The sequence below is a fragment of the Aythya marila genome (assembly GCF_965140915.1).
Source record: "Aythya marila genome assembly, chromosome: 1".
In the NCBI taxonomy this organism is placed as follows: domain Eukaryota; kingdom Metazoa; phylum Chordata; class Aves; order Anseriformes; family Anatidae; genus Aythya; species Aythya marila.
The window spans coordinates 11,852,186-11,875,078 of NC_139042.1; the positions used below are offsets into that span (position 1 = coordinate 11,852,186).

Sequence of the window (22,893 nt, forward strand, 5' to 3'; positions counted from 1 at the left end):
GCATGATCTCAAGCTGGTCTTACCAACTTATAAAGCACACCATGCTTCGCGTTTACATTTTATTAGCTTGGTTTCCTAAGGAAACAATTTTAGTTAGTTACCCTCACACCTACACACGTAGTATCATATGCCTGGCGACTTGACTTTAACCCTACCAGGGTTGTATGATTCCAGCAGCATCCATCTGATGAACAGGCTCCTCCAAGGTATTAAATTCCTTCACTGCTCGGGAGAATGGATGCCAAGAGTGAAAGAGGGGCTGTACTAGTGCTGCTACCAGTGGGAAATCTAAGAAGCTCAGTCTTTGTTAGATATAAGAATCCATATGGGAGAAAGACACACGAAACCATTCCCAGAAACAGATCACAGTCTTGCTGTCAGAGCTAACTGTGCCTGTGGAGTGAGTTAGATGTCAGCCTGCAGCCCGTGGTTAGAGGAAGAGTTCAGAGTCTTTAGGAAAGCAGCAGAGAAAAGAACTGAGCATTGAGATGTTCTGGTTTGGGGGGTTGGACAAGGTGGTGTGTTTGTTGTTTTTTTTTTGTTTTTTTCTTTTAAGACTGAAGTTATGTTCTTCAATATCACTTTCAGAGGAAGAGAAGATTGAATAGTGTTGTATTTGCTCCATGCTAAGAGGAACCACAGTTACCTTGGCTCACGTGATGCCCAATGATTAATGAAACAACCTGATCGTGTGTCACAAAACATCAGCAATTTGCTATTGTTGGTCAATGACCAGCAAGTTTTTTTGCTCTGTGATCTTCTATTTGGTCAAGCAAACAACAGGAAATCTACTCTTTGCTTACCCATGTCTTTAATGGTTTCTCCTGGTAGCAAAGGTGGCTCTTCCATTTCAGCTAATTTATTAGTCTCCCTCAGGACCTGCGTAAAAAGAGGCAGAAAAAAAAAATCATCACTTTTTCATACAGTGAGAAGTTTACACCTACCTGCAACAGGCCAACAACGTCAAGAACAACAAATATTCAAGGATCCTGAGGTACTGCCCAGTGTCTCAGCCTCTGTAAGGTCAACACTGAGCATGAGAGACCTTGGCACAGCCCTGCAACCTTGGAGCATGCCACTGGGCCAGGCAGAAGTGTTTAAGCGAGGATGCTTGTGACGGAGAAGCTGCTGGAGCAGGCTGTGTGCTCTGGCAGCACACTTACCTGCTGGCTTTCACACCCCAACCTCCTCCTCCTCAGCCTAGACACCATCACAAGCTAAACTCTCTGTCCACACAGCTACACGCAGAACCAAAGGGATTGATTAAAGTGATCAGCCAATACCATGATGCTATCGACTACTACATAGAGAAAATTATAGTTTACGTTAAGGAGAGTGACAGTAGACAACTTATCACATCCATGTCCCCAGCAAGGGTCCAAAAACTGCAAAGCCCTTGATTTGGCTCAGTAGTTGTAACTTGTAAAAAGGTCATCAGGTTTTCTGGGGTGTCTGGATTAAGGGGTGTCTGACAAACACCCCCTCCTCCATCCTCCCTTGGGTGGAAGTTAAGCACAGGGCGTTACTTCTCACTGATATAACTGCATTTCAACAGGAGTTTTCTCTGGAACAGCACAGCACAAGGAGATGGCCATTTTAAGAAAGCACATCCCTAACTATAGAAGCATAGCCATAGGTTTGGACATCAGGTAAGAAGCAGGCAAGACCAAGTTTAAGGCTAAGTCTATGTGGCCAAGCATAGATGGATCTGAATAGTAATGCCCTGAATCAGACAAAAAACCACAGTCAGCCACATTGCTCAACCTCATAACACAGGCAGAGAAGAGCAGGTAAGCTAGTCCATCTCTGCCTCATCCTGTAACAGCCACAAGAGTTTGGATTTAAAGTTGGCGTGCATCCTTCCTGGTGGAGATAGGCAGAGAGTGCTCACGGCTGCTCACAAAAATGTGCAGACCTGGCCAAAAACGCCTCCTTTATCTTAACGTGAGGAAGGAGAAAGAATTGGTTTAATTTGGTATCAGGAAATCCCTACAAAGACGATTCTAAGACATGGCCTAAAGTGGCACTTAGAGCCTGACACATCTGCGGTCAACTTTCATGTAGGATCAAGCCAGAGGGAGAGCCTCGGGGAGGAAAAATACTCTAAACTATGCAGAGAAAGGAAAACAAAACCCAAAGAAATCCCACGCCACAATAAAAGCACGCTCGGGCATTTTCACACAGCAGACTGATGGATAGATGAAAAGATTACCGAGATCAAAGCCTTCTTGAGAACAAGATGTATGTTTAAAAAAAAAAAAAAAAGGCATTCAAGTGACTTAAAAAAATACAATAATAAAAAAAAAAGACAAAAGAGCAAGCGTGGAGCTGACTTCCTAGCAGGAAGAGCAGTACAGGAACGCACCCACTTACACCAGCTCTCACCTGGGAGGCTGCCAGTACAGCAGGGCTGGGGTGTGGGGGACGGACAGAGGGAGGTCAGCGCTGAACTCGCAGGAAAACTTCTCTTCCCTCTGCCCCCCCAAAGCAATACCGGTGAAAACAGGGCTTTGCTGGTATAACTGTGCTGGGGACTTCTCGTCAGCACAGCTGTGTTGGCCAAAGATCACACGCCCCATCAGAGCCCTGACTGACAGCCTGTGGTGCAGCCCCAGCCCCAGCTCCTCTGCAGCAACTTCTGCGCTCCAACAGCAGCCTTGAAATCAGCCGGGCAGAAACTCGGCGTCACCCAGATGTCCTCCGGATTATGCCAAATGAGACGGAGGCTCCTCGCTAATTAGTCCTTGAGCGGTGGGCGTCTTTGCTGCCTTTTATCTTGGAAGGACGTGAGTGAGAACCCCGTTCGGGACGCGGTGCACGACTCCTCCAGGCAGGTCCGTGCCCAAACGGGCAGCAGCTGCTGCGGGATGGCCCCGGCCACCAGCTGGGCTCGCCGCTCTCCTGCAGATGTTGGTGGGAGCAGGTCCAGCAGTAAACATTCAGAGGACGGAGCTCTGTCTCAAGCCAAAATGAGCATGAGGTGAGGTACAGAGAAAGCACTCAGAACGGCAAAGAGCTGCTGCGGTCAGCAGGTGGGCAGCGCTCAGGTGGGCTCTGCACCGCACTGAAAGCAGGGGAGGGAAGACAGATCTGTGTCCACACCATCCTGTCAAAGACAAAGCTGAAAGCCTTTTTTGGTTTAAAAACTGGCTCTTCTACGCCTAATAAAATCCAGCTGCTCACTCACGCTCTTTGACACACGGAGTCCCCAGGGTCAGGGGAAGGGGTTAGCGATCCAAATCCGCGCTTGCTTCCACTCAGGGCAGTGGACAGATGACCTCCTGCAAGCACAGCACTCAAGGATCGAGGCTTTTTGCCTTTTGTTCCCCCCACATGCTTTATTTTGATCTTTTCCGCAGAGTTAAGGGCTAAATCATTGTTTTTACCATCCTCCAGCTGACCTCGGGCACACGACGCACCTCAGGGCTTCCCGGACTGCTTTCCTGATGGTTGCAAAGCCCGTGCACACACATCCCCCAGGGATATAACATTCACCCCTCCCAGAGGCTGTGACAGACACGGTCAGAAAGCCCAGCCCAAACACTTCTCCAGTGTACCAGTCTTTGCGGCATCTGCCTAGCTCTAGACCTTGAAGGAGCCTCCGAGTTGGAACAGGAATACCTGAAACCATCCTGGCAGAAACCTAGAAATGAGAAGTAGGCATTTTGCTGAAACCCGCCTCCACCGACGGCTCCTTCAGATCGATTTTGGGGAAACACAATCTGTACAGCTGACAACGCAGGCAGCGGGCACGGGGAAGACATCTGGGGCAGCACTAAAGGACGGGGAGCTACAGGAGGGAAGAGAAATGGGGGGATAAGAACAGAACATTTTTGGAAACGGATCAAGGGGAGGAAAAGGAGGGGATGATGAAGTAGCCATGTGCAGCTCTGGGATACCACTAGCTCCCTGAGGGACCCTCTGCCCTTGTATGAGTAAGGAAATGATGCGAAAGCCTCCCCATCCCACTGCGTGTGTGTCCCCCGCCCCATAATGGCTCATCAGCTGTCAGAAAAATCCTTTTGATGTACTTTAGCCTATTTTCAAGGCTCTAAAAATAACACTCCTGGACTCTAAAAAAAACGTAAATTTAACCCTCTGCACATCTTGCAAAACAAAAGTAAGGGCTACAAGGAGGCAAGGAAGCAGGTAGGTGAGCTCAGGGACACCAGTCCAGCTGCCTTGAGAGGCAGGCTGGCTCCTGATGCCTCAGCAATCATACACACCTGTAAGTGAGATGCTGCACCTCTTTGAGCCTCAGGTTTTTAAATTTTCAGGGGAAAAAAAAAATCATTGCTCTGAGATCCGCAGTGAAGATTGGGGCCAGAGTTGGGCAGAACCGTGTTACTTCAGATGGGGCCGCTCTGATGCAGAGCCACACACTGGCCGTGTCCATCACAGCCAGCACTGATTTCCGTAACAAACACAAGCACCAAAAACCTGTGGGCTAGTTTGCCTTGCCTCTAAGCTAAACTAGGTCCTCAGTATCTTTTTTCTCACAAAAATACGATGCTTGGTAACTGAATCTCCAGGAGGATGATGAGGTTAGTTACACGCCAGAATGATCTTTATTTGCCTTCTTTTACCAAGCAACATCATCTCCCCATTGCACCCATCAGTGAGCAGGCACCTCGGCACCTAACCCAGCCCTGCCTCAGCTCGGGGAGGATGCGAGGACTTCATGCCACCACCCACCTTTGTCCTGCTCTCGAGCAGTGACTTGGCAGATCAAACCCACACTCACGACGTTTCACAGCTGCTCCTCGTAGCTCAGGATCCCAGACGGTGTCAGCTCCACCCCACCCGCCCCTGGCTGAGGAAGCAGAGCTCTCTCCCACCCTCCCACTTACGGTGCCAAAGGCAGGAAAACCCTTTGCTGCGGGCAAACCCTTCAGATCTCAGCAAGAAAGTGACTTTGCTCACGTGGACGGGGGCAGGCAAGGAGCTTCAGGTCCTGCTAAGGGGGTAGGGCTGCTCCTCGCCTCATCCCTCACGCCTTCATGTTGGGATTCAGGACAGCGTGCTCCTGCCAAGCCTCTCCAGCCACGTGTTCATGCTGCTTCCTAAAGCAGCAGCCAGAAAATCCCTCTCCCGATTCATGTTCCTGCACGACTCACGCAGGCAGCTAACCCTGTGTGGCTGCAGCCAGCTCAGGGGGTGCAGAGTGAGCCTGGTGCCAGAAATCCACGTGCAGGGCCCAGAGCTCTGAGCATCGCTGGGTGCTGGGCCACGGTACCTGAGAGGGTGCCTCAAATTCTTCATTTAGAGTTTCCCTGTGCCTGTGAACAGAACAACTGATAGGTTTTCTTCTTGTATTTCCTGCGGGCTTTTACCTACCAGCTGTGCTGCATGGCCAGGATGACAGCACACATCCTGCCCTGGCTGAGGCTGAGCCAGGATCACCGCCTCCTGTCAAACCTGCCAGCAGAGCGGCTCACATAATTGCTCCCATATCTGGTTCAGACAAGATGCCTGGGCTAGCTTAATGTGTTTTTTTTTTTTAAATCACAGAACAGAATGGTTGGGCTGGAAGGGACCTTAAAGCCCATCTAATTCCAACCCCCTGCCATGGGCAGGGACACCTCCCAGCAGCCCAGGTTGCCCAAAGCCCCATCCAGCCTGGCCTTGAGCACCTCCAGGGATGGGGCATCCACAGCTTCTCTGGGCAGCCTGGGCCAGGGCCTCACTATCCTCTGAGTGAAGAATTTCCTCCTAAAATCCAACCTAAACCTCCCCTCTTTTAGTTTAAAGCCATCCCCCCATGTCCTATCACCACACCCCCTGACACAGAGTCCCTCCCCAGCTGTCCTGTAGCCCCCTTCAGGCCCTGACAGGCCGCTGTGAGGTCTCCCTGGGGCCTTCTCTCCTCCTCATCTCCAACAACCCCAACTCCCTCAGCCTGTCTTCACAGGAGAGGTGCTAAAAAGAGGAAGATTTAGATTATAAATAAGTAAGAAATTCTTCACTGTGAGGGTGGTGAGGCCCTGGCACAGGCTGCCCAGAGAAGCTGTGGATGCCCCATCCCCGAGGGCATTCAATGCCAGGCTTGGTGAACTGGTCTAGTGGGTGACATCCCTGCCCATGGCAGGGGGTTGGAGTTAGATGACATTTAAGATCCCGTCCAACCCAAACCCTTCTGTGATTTGGGACAGTACCTTTGGCCCTGACACCAACATCCACAGCTCAAACTTTCTGGTAGCAAACCAGCAGCCTCAGGACAAAGTGTGCTAAGAGAGCACCTGGGGCCGCTCCTACCCATTTTCTAATTATTCTCTTCTACTTTCTCCTGAACACTTGAGTCCTGAAACCCAAACACAGACAAAGTTGTGGTTTTTTTTTGTCTTTATGCATTTTTTTTTCAAGGGGAGACTGCAGGTGTGTTAACAAATCGCTGTGTAACCGTCTCTCCCCAGTTCTGCGTAGACTCCTTTATTCTGAACCACAACCAGAACGAACAAAATGAATCCTTTCCGTTTTAGACAAAATTAAAATGCACGACAATTAAAAATTATTGTCGTTTTCCCCCCCTCTGCGTTAATCTCTCTTCGCTAACCTCCTACACGCTCCAAAGGATTTTTGCACTTTGTGAATAGATTAATTATGTATAAAGCCACATCCAGGCCTACACTGACCACCCCGCTCCTGCATTATTCCTTCCCCCCAAACCACGTCTGCTCTGCCTATCCAAAAGCCGAGCTCTCCAGGCTTGGAGCTGCATCTGTTCCAGCAACACACAGCCCTGTTCTGTTTCCTACAGCAGGAAACTGGGCTCTTACCTGGTCCCCTGACGTAAACATATTTAACCTGGGCATACAGACAAACATTATGCGCACAAAAAAAGCCTTTGCATCTGCAGCCCCTGAACTCACGGGTCTGGCACGTCTGTCTCGTGATTGTGCGCCGGTCAGCAGCAGGCAGGATACGTGCTGGGGGCACAAGAATTTGTGCATTTGTGTATGTAAGAATGAAACCTGCTACCTCTCTGTGTGTAAAAATAAGCTGTTCTCAAATTATGGAAAAAACTTTGTGGATTTGAAACTCAATAGCCAAGGAAAGGTTTTTATCTCCGACAGGAAAACATTTGTCTGATGCTTCCAATTGTAATGGACTACCTGGGAATCTGCTTGTAGTTATCCAATCTATGCCTTTTTTTTTTTTTTTTTGCCTTTCTCTCAAGGGCTGGCAGATGACTAAGTGCCCTCCTGAATCAGCACTCGTGCTGCTCTGCAGGCAGGGCAGCCAGCACGCTGCAGGAGTATCTATTTCACCTAAAACCACAGATCTACGTCCGAGCTAGTCACCACAGGCTCTCTGTACAGCCAGTGAAAAGGAGACCTGGAAGATTCACCTTTAGGATGACTGAGAACAAGGATAACCCACTCTGATGCAGATATCTGTATGGCAGGGTGAAAACCAGCTCCTGGGTCTCACTGTGCCCAGTGTAGTGGTGCCCTGTCTCCCGCACATCCCACAGAGAAGTCAGCCTGTACTTTCCAGAGAGCTCCAAACTTACTGTGTGCAGAGACAGCAAAAGATGAGCACACTCAGATCCAAAAATTGCATCAACTTCATTCAAACAGGCACAATCTCAAAGCACAGGGCTTGTTACCTGAGTTACCAGCGACAGCTTTAGGGTTAGAGCTGTCTCAGCTTTAGGTTCCTCCTGTCTCAGAGGATGACATCAGTCTTTCTGCAAAGGCTTAGCCATAGGATTATTTTTGCATAATTGATTTATTTTTTTTATTATTTTATTTGTAAATTGAAGTAGTAAATCACAGTAACCAACACCTTTCTCCTTCAAACTGCCTTTTGGTTGTCTCAGTCCACATCCACCTGCTGCTTCCCCTGAATTGCCACCCCACAACCCTTGCCTCTTTTACAACTGTTGCCATACATGCCAATCAACAAAGGACAGTGCCACCACGGTTAGGTGTATGAGGATGCATCATTATGCCAGTGATGGTGTGAAAAACTCTAAAATAAAACAGATACAGAAGCTCTTTCTCCACTCACCTTAGAAAACACATGGAGGCCTACTTTTGTCCAGCCTGTGTTAACAAAAGCTGCAGAATTGCCACTAATATGTGCAGAATCGAAACCCACAAGCTTCTTTCAGATAATTTTTCATTGGTACACTGATTTCCTCTCTAAATGAAGCACTTATTACACCAGAGAAGGGGTAAATTTTGAGGGCACGTTTTTTCCTAGCATTTTGCTGCCAAGATGCTTCTGCCTTCCTAATGCTCAATTAAGAGAGCCGTGAAGCAGTGGCTGTGCTTACTTGATAAATCCTCCTCTAGACTGCAAATGCTGTGCTACTTTGGCAAGATTTTCAGCTGCCACTTGTGGCTATTTCGAGTGTACTCTGAGAAGATTTATGTACTAAGTATCCTACTGGAAATGTAATAAAACACAAATTGAGCACGTAAATGGACTATGTTGCTTATTTTTGAATCATTAAGAATACCACAGCAGAAAGAACAGCAGTATCTCTGCATGTCTGAGGCGCGGGGATTTTTCTGAGGATTATGACCAGATGCTTTGGAAAACTGTTAGACATTCAGACCAGCAAGATATTAATCGCAGGGAAATGCTTTGTGTCTTATCCTTTTTGGGATATTAGAAGTTGAATAGGGGAAAAAGACAAAACACCATGGGCTCGTGGATCATTTCAGAATAGCACAGGGAGAATCAAACACACTGTTCAAGACCACATCAAACTTATTCAGCTCCTAAGAAAGCATACAACCAAAGAAGGCTTCCTAGTTTGGTCAAAAAAAACGTCACAAGAGGCATTTATCAATAAAATGTTCTGACAACAGATGATTACAGCACTCTAGATAATCACATACAACACATGCCGCAGCTGCCTTTCAGCTGTGCTTTCCTAGTCCAAAAAAACAAATCACCAATTGTGATCTCTACCTACCGTGTGTGCTTTGAGAAAGTATGAAAAGGCTTGAGAAATCCACTTGCTTCCTTCCCACCGCCTTGAAAAATCTTTAGAAAGAAACTGAGACGAGTGTGTTACAAATAAAAAATAATAATATAGACAGCTGGGTAGTAAAGGAACTCCTCTGGAGGAGGAAGCAGCCACCTTGCAGTATTTCCTTGGGGTTTTCTGCTTTGTTTCTCCACAAAGAGCCTTCTCCACTCAGACCCAAGCTTCTGGTGGAGAAGAGCAGTCTCTTCAGGCTGCTGAGTCCCGTGGGCCCTTGCTGCACAAAGACAAGGCAAAGCTCAGAAGCTCAAAGGAACGCATTGTTGAGGGCCACTTGCCCAACCACCGCTGGCTTGTCTCTTCAAGTTTGCATGGCTTGGTGCCTCGAGACAATTCTCTTGTTAGGCTCCGGCAGAAAGTCGTCATTGACTCGACACAGCAACAGTCCCTGGCACAGAAGACGGCCGATATTATCTATTCGAACAAGTCCAACAATTTTTAATACAGAACCTTCCTTGGAGCCAAGGGATCTTGAAAGACAACAGTTCTGTTCTCCATCGGCTGCTCAAAAACTTTGGACAGCACTCTAGCCTCGCTCTCTCCTCTCTTTGCTTTTACTGTGCTTTGTTTAGCAAACAGATAAGGGAAAAGAGATTACAATTTTCAAGGAAAACCTTAAACTCAGTCAGTGAAGTTCTTACCATCAGTCTGAAAAAATAACAGAAAAAGGCTCTGACCAATGAATTAAAAATTCTGCCAACCAAAATAAGCCACAGAAAAGTGTCTCTGTTACCAGGAACTTCAGTTAGGAGATGACTGGTGTGTATGACAAGGAGTCAAGACATAAATAATTATATAGTTACAACCAATAAACAATCACACATGGGGGAAAGAAGACATTTCATTCGATGCAAAAACATCTACGGAAAAAATCAGATCTTGGCAGGTGCTACATGCAGTCACCAATCTGACTGCTCCTTTTAAATACCATGCTTGTTCATTCCTGCCCGATTCGTGCTTCGATCTACAAAACTAAAACTACAGGAAAAATAAATAACCACCTCTTACCCGGTTTTAGTCAGCCAAAGGAGAACTCTTGCACTTTGTAGCTAGCAGAAACGCAGCAGTTGATCAGGAGGAGCTGAAAATATTATTGAGGAACATCTGAAGGCCATTTTCTTTTTCTCCTCAATTTTCCATTCCTAGTAGATGGCAATCATAAACACTTCCAGAGATTTCCTTCACTTCCCATTACTTCATATTCAGACGTTCAGGTACCTCTACATAATAAAAATTAGCTACGATTGCTGTCTTTGCTCTCTTCTAACTAGAGAAGCACTCAGGGAGTATTATTTCCCGTGTAAAGGAGACAGAAAACCAACTGCATCTGGCTTTTTCCCCCCATCTAATTTGCATGAAATCAATATTTTGCAACCCAGAGTTTGGCTACTCAGTGTTTCTGTTTCCTTGACGGGGGAGGTACAGAAAGGGACTTAATGGCTAGAGCCTGGAGGGAGGGGACCAAGATTTTCCATCTCTTAAAACAGATTAAAAAGCTTGTAATTCTCATGAAATATACAGCAGTTACAGTCCTGGAAACTGGAGTCTTACAAAAACAAGTTGACGGCGGGGGCTGAATTCCAGTCACTCGCTGGGCTGCCCTGGAATGACCATGCCTATGGACAAGAGCATCATTCATCCTCCAGAACCAGCCTTTTGTGCCTTTGTTCATCGTCAGCTCCAGAGGAGAAAGGAAGCCCATTTCCCACAGACACACACATGCAACTAGGATAGCCAAAAAACAGAATTTCGACACAGTCAGAATTGTTCCCCCTAAGATTTTCCTACTTCTCAGACACCCTAAGTCCCCCTGCTTGCTCCCTGTGATAGTGTGAAGTTTCGGCCCCTCTTGGACTTGGCACCGAGTTCAGCCACTTTGGGTTTTCTCCCCTGGAAGCTTCTACTTCAGTACACCTGCAGGAATGTGATGTGTGACTCTGTGTAAGGCTATAACAGAGCCCAAAGTGGTGACACAGAGCAACACATATGGTCAGGTCTTCACAGATGACAGCAAAAAAATGGATTGTTTGTTTGCATCCACTGCAGCATCACCGGTTCGCATCTAGCCAAGCCTTCTGTGACCACGGGTCAATTATCTTCCCCATCTGGTTGCTTATACAATATGGGCTGTAATTTAATAGCAGTCGCAGTCCGGTGAGCTGGGAAGGAGGGCTCCCATCATGAGACATCTCTGTGTTTCCTACGAACCGGTCTTCTTGTGGGCAGCCCCACGTGAAGAGGCTGAAACAGGAGAGCTCCGCCGCGCGAGGGGTGGGACCGAGCGGCAGGACAGTGCCCTGAACTACTCAGGAGGTGCTCAGGCAGATGTTTTCCCTGTGATTTAGTGCTCCTAAGCTATCATCCACTAACCAAGAAGTGCCTTAAAAGCAAAAGTTTTAAAAAATAGCTTCAATGAATGCCTAAAGCTTAAAAAGCGATGCCTCTCTCTACAGCCCCGCTCTCGCCGAACATGTGTTACGCATAACCAAAGCCTGACACACTTCCTGCGTTGGCAGGGAGATAGCAATGGAAAAGCTCGCTGAGGCTAGTTCCAGTGATTTACAGCAAAGGATAGGGGGGAAAAAATCACATCTTTCTTCAATATGTTTTCCTACTAACAATATACATGTTCTACATAAAGCCAGTCTAAGCCACTTTGCACCACAGCTAGAATAAAGTAACGTGAAGGTGGCAAAGTCAGCGACTGGCATTGCAGTTAATCCTACCCAACACGGCCCGAGGAACGGCGTTTACTTCAATTTTAGAGGTCTACATCTGGATGGGTTATTCTGAACTCTCTTCGTAACTGGAGGAGAAACAGACAGAGCTTTCCAACAAGACAGAAATACGCTTTCACGGGAGCACAGCTGAAGGTGAGCTCCGCTCCGAACAACCAGTTGCTGCCCCTCCAACAGCGCTCACAACGTCCTGCAGCGAGGGCTTCCACGGCTCAGCTACATCGTGTTCTCACCTAGCGTGGCAATTCCTTAAATAAATCACAATAAATCATGCTGTAAACGACATCTTTCTTTCCGTTGACTACAGAGAACTTGCGGTTGGCTAGCTGGAACGCAGACTTGCTCAAAAGAATTTCATTCTGGAAGCCTACCGAAGACAGGGATGGCATCCATTCACTGTCTTGGAAGGAAAAAACTACTTCATATACCTTCTGTCATGTGTGAGTTATGTATCTTACAAAATAAACCACATGGGCTTGTCTAAAGTCTTCAACAATGCACGCCATGGATAACAAATGAAGGTTATGCAAGCAACTGCGCATTTCCTCCCTTTCCTAACCTTTGAGTCCTGGGAACGCCATGAAAGTGTTCTTGTATCTTTTACACAAGTCCATTGCAAACCCACTGATTCCTCTTATATTAAGGGAAAAAATGCTACAATGGATGGAGCAAACCATCATGGAGAACAGGACACGTGCTTGTATAGTATCTTGCTGTACGTCAGAGGAATCACAGGAATTGTGGATCTCAGTGTTGTCCTCAAAGGGGAGGACACATACAAAGTGGTCATAAAGAACAAAGGCAAAATCAAAGACTAGAACCACGTTTTTCTGAAGGCTGCACAACCAAGCAGGTGGAGACTTACTAACAGATTTTCCTCTGTCTGCAGAACAGCAGCAAGAAGCAACATAAAGCCAACACGATGAATTTCCAAGCTCTGGTTCAGTCTGTTGCTGCATTTTAGGTTGGATATTAGGAAGAACTTCTTTACCAAGAGGGTTGTGAGGCACTGGAATGGGCTGCCCAGGGAAGTGGTGGAGTCACCATCCCTGGAGGTCTTTAAAAGACGTTTAGATGTTGAACTTAGTGATATGGTTTAGTGGAGGACTTGTTAGTGTTAGGTCAGAGGTTGGACTCGATGATCTTGAGGTCTCTTCCAACCTAGACGATTCTGTGCCCACAATCCCAAACTAAATACAATCAACCTTTAACTTTCAGGCGAAGATATTGTTCTTAAGGAAAGTGGCTGGAAACTGCTGGCCGCATGCATCACTTCCCAACTGCAGATGGAAGGGATCCAACCCTTCTCCAACAGCTACTCCAAAGCTTTCAGCGTAGTAACTTTCAGGCGTTACCCTGTAAATCAACAGCCAACTCAAAATGAAAGCCCCGACTGATAAGCTTGAGCATTAGCAACAAAGCTTAAGAGAAGTGCTATAAACTGCACAGCCTCACCTGCCCACATGCGTAAGAGAAGATACCACCTTTAGGACTGTGGAGCAAGAATCTCGTTGTACTTTACTAATCACCAAGTTCCCAAATCTGTAAGAGAGACTTACACATCTTTGGCAACGTTGGCTCCAAAACGTTTTTAAACTCCCATCCCAAATGAATTTCCAGCTCATTTTCACTTTTAATTACTCAGTTCTGGTCTTGCTTGATCAGTAACTTATGCTTAAAAATTCCCTCAAAAAGCACATTCCCTAAATCAATCCTAACCAGCTTCATATTTGAGATCAGGCAGGGATGGGGCAGTAGAGGACTCGAACCCAATAGTGCTTTGGGCTTTTGAAGGGGGTGAGGGGTGGCATTTTAATTTATTTTATTTAAAATTCCAGCCAACTAAAGCAGCCAAAAGTTATTTAGAGTTAGTTTATGAAGTGAAAATTCTATAAATTGTAGTGTTGTATAAATTTAATCCTAGCTCCAGATACTGAAATGCTCAATACACATTAAAAAAAAAAAAATCATGAAAGTTATTATGAACCACTTTGGAAAAGGATTTAGGAAAAATACTGCACACGCATTCAGTAGGAATCCCCAGTGGTTGTCTCATTTACCTCATTACCCACACGCACGCACACACACTGAGTGTTAATTGCACTCCAAAAGAAATCCGCAGGCACAGACCGCAAGAAATGATGTGGGTCCTTCCCATTTGTTCCCTCCCCGTGACGGACGCCTACTACCCTGCTAAAAACTCCCCACAGAAAGAAGAAAAAAAAAAAAAAAAAAGAGTGCTAATTGTAGCTATCACAAAGTGTTTTTCCATCACCACAGAAATTTAGCTCCTAAATTTGAGTCGATGCGCACACAGAGGCAGAGAGCAAGCAGCGGTAGGAGTGATGATGGATCTATGCGGCGATTCGTTCTAGCGGGGAAAATTGAAATACGCATCGGGAGCATAACCCCACGGGTGGCAGATCCACTCCCAAATCCTGAAATGCTTATTTTCAGCCTCTTAAAGCTCACTGATGCAACCCCTTCCTGCGAGAATGTCGGGGAGCCCAGGTACTTGTCTCCCGTATCACAGGGGTACCAGAAACGTGTTAGTTCCCACTGCAGTGCTTATTCTCTTACATTTGTCCTGGAGCACTGTGGAACAAACTTCTCATTCTTAGAAGAAATAAGGTGTTCAGCTCAAACCTCGGTAGGTATTAAGACTTGGGAGTTCTCCCTGTCTTGTGTCAATCCGAGTGCCACGAGATGCTCAGGTGTGCAAGGAACAGCCCGGTGTGCAGAGCACACTCGTGCTGCTGTTTAAGGTAATGCTGTGAACTTATCTGCATTTTCAAAGGCAAAGCCACACCTCAGAAAGGTCAAAGAAAATTGGAAGAACAATCAGGACCTCGAAGAACTTCTCAGTGAGCTGGCTTAAAAAAAAAAAAAGAAGAAGTGTCACATGGCAGAGATGTTAACCGAGAGAAAATTGGATGAAGAATGATGAGCCCAGAGCGAGTACATCTGTTCTACTTGCTCTGAGAGCTGAAAGACATCAGTTTTAGCTGATCAGCAGACAGAACAAACCTTCTATTCCTGAGCCTTCTCACTGAGCAGCTAGTGCTGGGCTGCAAGAACAAGCCCAGAACACACAAATACATCAGTGCTGGCTGTAATTGCCTTGAGGACAGGCTGTGGGACTGCAGCCACACTGGCGATACCAACACAAGGGGCTGCCCACAAGAAGGGGACAGATCTCCATCGCACCCTGCCAGGCTTGTTTGCCAGCACCAGCCACGAAGAAAGACCTGGTTATTGCTGGAAATCCTGTAGGAGAGAGAAAGGCAACCTGTCCTAATAGAAACCGGGCTTTCCTCACCATACCCCACTACATGTAGGAGCACAGGAATCAATTTTCTGCAGCCAGCATCGACGAGCTCTCACCCAAGCACAATCACAGGAACCAGCTTTGTGCTTGCACACGACAGCATCGCAGCCACTCGCACCACCTCTGCGGGAGCAGGCTTGAGGTGGAGCACAGCAGGAGGTGCTGAATTCGGGCCCGACAGAGCTGATGCACATTACCAGCAGGAAGCATTCTGCCAGCAGAGGCATGTGCTCACGCTTGGCTTGAAGCGCCTCTGTTGCAGATAAATAATCCCCTGCTTTCACCATCCTTCCTTAAACGCTATTGTAAAATGAAAGGGGAGCGGCATTTATTCCAGCCGTGGCAGAAATTTAGGTTGCTTAATAATTAAAATTAAAAAATAAAAAGGCAGGCTGTGAAGAAATCATTCTGCAAATTACAGGAACCGGGGCACAGCAAGGAAGTAGTGGTTTTTAATGACCTCCAGCAAACAGCACATACGCATCTTCAGCCTGAAAAACGTGTCATGCAGCTAAGTGAACATTCCTCTGCTAACATCATTTCTGATTACCAGCGATTATGGGGGCCCTGTTGGAGGGGGAACCAGACAAATACATGGCAGGAGGAGTCCTTGCCACATAGGGCTCACATGTCATGCAGAGAAGGTGACAAAAGGAGGGAAGGAGACACAAGACACATCCAGAGTCACAAGGAAAATGTGTTGAGCCACCTCAACCACCAGGAAGCAAAGACAGCCTTGAGGAACATTGCTTGGTTCTCTATCTGTAAAGGTAATCCCCACACATAACAAAAACTGCAAAAGAGCAGTCAAGTTGTGCACCCGGTTGTGCAAAATTAAGTGTAAAACAAAGTCTGTGTAAAATTTATGGCATTATATACACAGTTACAGCTGTAGCAGTGCTTGCAGTCTTATATTTATATCAATGAATCACTTAGCCTGAACTCTGTGTTTTCTGTATGTTGGGGAAACCGAACACTTCACAGGGGAAAAGGTTCAGACCTATTACATGTAACTTTATCCAGACATGTTCTGAAGACTATTGTTTTTGGTATCCATAGGTAAAAGGTGCAAAACAACACTTACACAAACTCCTGACTCATTTTCAAATCATAGCTTAATACTGGCTAATACAACTCTAAGAAGAAACATTTGCTTTCTTGCCAGTTATGAACAGGAGGACTTTCTGCTAATTATGAACCACTGAGACAACTCACGAAACAAAAAATTGTCATGGTTGTCAGAGGAAGGAATTAGTTTTGCGTTCAGAGTTTTTATGCAGTTGTGTTTGTACAGAGCTGTTCAACCACAGCTGAGAAATGCTACAAGTCGTTACCAGAAAGCACTGACACCACCAGTTCTGTGCTCAGGGGACCTTTTTGCAAAGCTAAGGAAAATCAGCAAACCCCTTGGTTTCCTAAGAGGAACGCACAGACAGTTTTCAAAACTTTTCTGACACTCAACTAAAGCTTTGGATGTGACATTAACAAATCACTAACAGACCTAGAAGAGCCCTGTTTGGAACTTTTAATGCAAGAGCAATTTATTGTAACAGAAGACTACTTTATCAGCTTGAAGATAACAATCTTTCTCTGAAAGATACTTCCAAGGACTCAGTGTTTACAAACAAGCAGGAGTTTTCAAAAAGAATATCTCATAGATATGCACACACACACAGAAAGGAAAGAAAAGGATATGTAACTGGCTAGTTGAGGATCTTCACTTACTTAAAGCACTTAAAAGAAAAAGGAATTCCTTTGAAAATTCATCTCCAAATGTGGGCTGCAGAGACAGCTTTTTGAAGATTAAACAACTTTATAAAGAGGGAAATAATATGGTAGAGATTAAAGTTCAATTTCTATTTCACTTGTTTGACTTTGGGACCTTTCATGCCTTGGCTACACACAATTTGGCATTACCCTGAAAGCTGAAATCATTTTACCGTATCCAAACTCAGAGGAGCAAGAAAGAGCCAGTGAAGGAGGCCACTAGCTATATTTATACATGTATACACACACACACACACACACACGTATTTTCCTTTTCTTTGTTAAGACAAAGCACACGTACCCTTAAATCTGGGGAAAAGTTGTCTGCTGAGGTAGAGACCGAGTCCGATGACACAGCAGAAGCAGACTTGGTATGGACAGAGTGGTCCGAGTGAGAAGTGGAAGCACTGTAAAGAGAAACACCACAGAATTAAACTGTGCTCACCATTACTCAAAAGCTAACAGATAAGGCCACTTACTTGCAGTCTATCATGCAGTTTTTCCCAGTTTCCACCTTGCCCATTCTGTTATTTAGTCCCCAGCAGCAATTTCGGAGAACCTGTTTTACCTTCCATGGCTACTGATTACCAAAGCACACACGATTCACTTCCAAATCCCAGCTCAGAGTGAGCTAACACCATCACGATCACAAACTTGATCAAATCCTAAATCACCGAAACCGAGGGCCTCAATTTCAGCCCTTCAGATGGGAGGAATTAGTGCGCTGCAACTGGATGAAAACAGACAGGATCCTGAACGCCCGCCAGCACAACTCCGACCGCAGCTTTACAGCCGTGGACTAAATTCAGGATTAAAACTCTTTCCATCACACGTAGCTTTCCTCTTTCAGGTATAAGCACAACCCCCAGGAGAATTAGGAAGACTCGCAGCATACCAGCACACCTCTGCCGCGATACAAAGCGCCACTTGCTAGAAAACAAAGCAAAAACAGCCATCATCTTTTTCTATACGTTTTTTTTTTTTCTAGGCCAGCTGTAAGCAATTAAAATAAGCTTATTTTATGGCATTTTTATGCTGCAAGCTCTCCTAGAACCGTAATTGCTTGAAATTAGCATTTGATAATAACCCTACTCGACTGCTGTTCCCTCTGTGGAACAACGTCCCCAACCCCAAAGCCACAGTAAGGCAGCAATACCTGGAGCAATCAGTGCCCTTAGTGACCCCAGGAAGGTTTTACCTGGGTGTAAAGCCAGCCTTAAGGAGCAGCTACCGAGCTGTAAACCCAGCCCTGGCAAAGGCAGGATATTCCCAGGAGCATTTCCCTTAGTAGTTGTATTAATTAGACATTTGACAGCCAACAAACAGCTTTATCTGAGCTTCCAAAGGGCCTGGAGATCTGTTAATTGTCTGAAAATTGTTTTGCTGCTTAACTGCTGGTAAACAGGCACGGAAAGGCCAAAATGTTCTGGGTTTATTTCTATTCTTCGAAGTTTGGCAAAGTATGACACGGGCGGCGTTAGAAACAGGAGGTGCTGTGCTAAAATTGGGCTCTTGCTGGGACTCACTCCTTTCCCTCCGAGGATTAAAGCTCGCTGGCAACTTTTTAATCCTGTGAAACAGAAACTTAGAAATGGAAGTTTGGGGAACAGTAAAAATAAATAAATAAATAAAATTAAAATAAATGATGCCGTTGTGCCCATTGAATAGCACGATTCCGCTGAATGCATTTATTGTGCGCAGCTCATGAACTCATCGCTCGGCTTCCCAACTCGCTTAACTCTTCAGCCCACCAGCCACGGGCAGCATCACCCCAGCACACAACGCCGCCGTGGCTGGCCCAGACAGAAAATAATCACACACCAACGTAACGGGAACCACACCAGCAAAGCCTGCTGCTGTCACAGACCCAAAGGCCCCCCGTGTACATGGAATTAGCGCGGGGTTTCGTGGGACAACCAAACCGACCTCCTCCTCCTCTCCTCGACCTGGGCAAGCATCGCGGGGACACGCGGCTCCACTTGCTCATCTCTCAGGGCAGCAAACGCTTGCTACACATAAAGAAAGTCTTCTGCTGGATAACAACGCTGGCTGGACTCACCACGTGGCTGTATAAACGTGAGGCAGCGCAGAGGAGGAGGAGGGAATCCGTATCTGGAGAAGATGAGGAAGGCTGGGAGCACTTCTGCTCGCAGCAGCCCGCAGACATGCTAAATCAGGCTTAGCCCTAAGCCACAGCGTTACGATGCTTCCCTCAAACCAGCTCAGACCCCCTGGATGCGTGCTCTCGAGCCTCGTTTCAGCCCGGTTTCCTCACGTTCACACCTCACCTTCCAAGCACTCACCCTGGTGTTTGCAACTGTTTAGCTAATTTGATTTTTTAAGGCACGTTAAGAAAAAAAAAATCACACTTTTTTTTAGTCGTTCCTCAAAGCAGCACTAATTCACTGCACAGCATCCCATACAGAGACGGCACTTACTAAAAATCAGCAGATGCTGGAGGTGCCGCGGGCTCTGACACCTCTCCCTCGGCCCCCGCTGCGCCTTCTCCTCCCGCAGCTCCAGCCGGGGGAGCCAGAGCTTCGGCAGGAGCCTCCGCCAGCCCAGGCGTGTGTGCACTGAAACGTGTGTTTGAGGTGAGCAACGTTTTCAAGACATTCAGCACAGGTGGAAATAACTAAGCGAGGGATGCACCAGCAGCTAACTCAGGTGCCTGGCTTCGTTTGCACCCTCAGAGTGACCACCGCCAAGTCACCGAGCAGTAAGGTGTTAATAAAAACATCTGCATCATGGATTTCACGTCCTTTAGTCACAGAAAATGAAGCTGGGAAGACCTTTCACCGGGAATATCAGTCTCTCCCTCCGCCCCCAAGCTAGGGCAAGCTACACCCAAGCAACCCCCACGTTGTGTCTGGCCTGCTCCTAACTGCTCCCAGGGGAAAGCACTACCAAAATGATTAAAGTTTTTCTGCTTACACAACTTGTCTGCCCCCGTACGATCCCAGCCCTTACCTACTACGCAAGCAGTGATTATCTAATCATAATAAATCAAAGATTTTTTATGAAATTCTTGGTTAATTTTGCTTTGGCAGGCTGAGGGGCAAACTGCTCTGTGCAGGGAAAAAAAAAAAAAAGAGAGAGAGAGAGAGAGAGAGAAAGAAAAGAGAACCATAATCCACAGCGATCCTGAGCTGTGAGAGCATTTTGTGTTTGTTGATCACGCCTGGCTTCAAGTGGGTTTTAATGAAGGAAAGCATTTGCATTTTCGAAGGGATTTTTCAGAGGCTCCCAGCACCAGCATCCCTCCACCAGCGTCCCCATGCTCCTGCAGAAGCCACCAGTGGCATCAGGGGCAGCTTTTGGGAAGCAGAGCCTGCGTGCACACGGACAATCCCCTTGCACAGCTCCGTGTGGGTCGTGCAGGGGCTGCTCGTGTCTGTCCTCTTCAGCTGCTCACAGGAGGGAGCGGAGAACCAAACCGCTGCTGCCTCACGACTCCCCACCTCCTGCCACGTTCAGGCTCCGGATCCGCTGCCTGGAGAACTAATTAGCCTGATGGCACACGAGAAGTTGATTAGCTTCAGTGGTTTAGGCAATCCGGAGTTCGTCCCTGCTGCCAATACAAGAAGAAAGATCCCACAGCCCGGGAGGCGTGTAAATAGCCACTGCCTTGGAACATCATTAAGGTTTTAGGGCACAGCATTTGGGCTCCCCAAGTACTTTTGGCTCTTCCTACAGGAAAGAAACAGAGTGCAGATGCTCCAGAACAGACCCGTGAAGACCAAGGACCTCCAGAAGTGCTGCTCTTCCCATGCTGCAAGCCCAGGCAGCTCCACAGCACCCGTCCTGATGTCTGTGAGGTGCCAAAAGAGACCCCTGCTGGGTTCAGGAGCACCATCAGGGAAAGCACCTTGCTCCTGTCACTGCTGTTCCCACTTCTCCCCCAGCAGAAGCAGAAAACAGGGATAGGATGCCATTAACGCTGACATACGTCTTTCATCTTAATAATTATTCTTATTTAAATGCATTTTTACAGTCCGATTTTGAGTGATAAATGAGCCCAAATGAGGGCTGGCAGCACAAGGGTCTCACACCGTGCCTGCGTGCAGCGTTAGCCCCTGGGCTGTAGGGAACCCGAACACACAATTCATGTGGAAAGTACAATGGAAACCAAGCACAGTGCCTCAACTCTTGATGAAGTGCTCGTTGTTGTTATTAAGGACTACCCCACAACACGCCAGGTGGTTTTCCAACGTAACCCAACCCCAGACAGATGCCCTCTGGTGATTCCTGTTGAGGCAGCTGAAAGGCCTTGCTGGCTGCAGCAGCACTGAGGGAACGCCAGCACGCTCAGCCTGAACCGTCAGCAACGACGTACAGAAACTGCAAACAAATGTCTGAGACACGCAAACTTACGCTATGAAGGTGCAGGGGAAATATCTGGGGGGGAAGGCGGCGGTAAAGTCTTCGGTCGCTTCAAAAGCTGCCATCAAACAGCATCCGCCAGAGCCACCCGAGGCAACCTCCACCCCCCGACCCTCGTTCCGATTCAAATAATGTGGTGTAGGCAAAGGCAAAGGACACGGAACGTAAACTTGCTGCTGTTTGCTTTGCTAGCTGTTATTTAGGGAGCCTGAAGATGAAATTAGTGCTTTTCTAGAGTACATAAGCAACAGTTTTCCAGAGAAGAAAGCAAAGGTGGCAATTTGACCACATGAGGGTCCAGGAGCAACCCCATGAATTCAGGCCCTAGATCTCGAGGAAGAGTTCTTAGGAAGCTTGCCTCTTTCTGTTTGGCAAAAACATTTATTTATATATATATACACACACACATAAATATACACCTTCCTAAAGGTAAGTAACGATCCTATGCAGAAAGGGACTGGGTACCAACTCTCTGAAAAACTACTCACTGTTAATTTCTTCAGACTTTGAAAATAGATGGGAGTTTAACACCCTGAACTCTCAGGAAACCTGCTGAGACAGAAAGGAAAATAAGCCATCTCTGGAAAATAAGCCATTTTTATTTACAGCATATGCGTAGGGCTTTAGGACAATTTTATGTATTTTTTTTTTTTCAACTGCTATCTGAAAAAACTAACCTGGCTCCCTGTGATAAATAACAACCCAACTGCAGCCACAGATGATCAAGTCATCCCTCCAACGCCTTCTTTAGGAATATTCCTTCCTTGCCACTACAAGCAGCTGCTTCCTTGCCTGCAAAGGTGTGCCAATTACTCAGATGCTAATTGGCATCGGCTGCTCACACCACTTCTTCTCTATCAACCTGTGTGTTTTGTTTCAGTAGTCACAGGAACGACACGGAGTTTGAGTTGCAAAGGTCATAAATGAGAAAAGCACCGCAGAGCGCAAAATTTCCATTTCCTTTCTTCCTGTTTTTGTGGAAGTTTCTCATTACGCGCATTCCTAAAAATTAATCAAGGTGGAAACAGCAAATTAATGTCGACTGGTGGCAAATACAATTTCATTTGGAAGCTTTGGATGCCAAGGGAACAGGATCCAACAGGTTCAAATTGACAGCACCTGCAGCACCTGGGCACTTTTCTTAAGAGCAGAATTACGCAGAGGTACTGAGCACTCCCTGCTCGCTTCCCACACTCAAGCCAACAGCTCTCCCTCTTCAATGCTTTCAAGGCTCCCGTTTCCTTCACAGAAGGGAAGAGAAATACCAAAAAACCTTTTGGGTCCTATCGGAGCAGCAGGAGACAAACCAGCGCTTGTTCCCTGTGAATATCACTTTGTCCTGGCTGGAGCTGCCTGGGGAGCCCAGCTGCTGAGAGATCAGGCTCTCGGCTTCCAGCAGCTCCCCGTGGGGCTGAGCAAGGCGAGGAGGACCCCGCAGTCCTTATAGGTACTTGTGTTTGTATGGGAAGTCCCCTGCACACGTAGCCCTACACATTCCTCTGCTCAACCTGCCACAGGCTCAGAGGCGGCAGAAAGCCTCACACAGACACGCTCTTGAAGGGAAGAAGAGAAGCGGGTGCCAGGCTCTCCCTGGCATCCAGTTCATATACTAAAATAACGTGCCCTCGCCATTCACCAGAGCTGCTGATGGCAGAGCTGGCAACATAAAAAGAAGA

General features: G+C 46.9%; 1 protein-coding gene across 4 annotated transcripts in view; it reads right to left on the reverse strand.

The window, feature by feature from the left end:
- MTMR2 (myotubularin related protein 2) overlaps window positions 1-22,893 on the reverse strand; it is a 57,514-nt gene that overhangs the window by 21,643 nt on the left and 12,978 nt on the right. For 3 of the 4 annotated variants that reach the window (XM_082765229.1, XM_082765232.1, XM_082765230.1), the window contains exons 2-3: window positions 17,136-17,241; window positions 804-879 (exon numbers count right to left, since the gene is read on the reverse strand). In XM_082765229.1, coding sequence (XP_082621355.1) covers window positions 804-879; window positions 17,136-17,241 — 182 coding nt within the window. Of the gene's footprint in view, window positions 1-803; window positions 880-2,385; window positions 2,522-17,135; window positions 17,242-22,893 lie in introns of those variants that run through there. The other variant, XM_082765231.1, reaches the window with a different exon arrangement.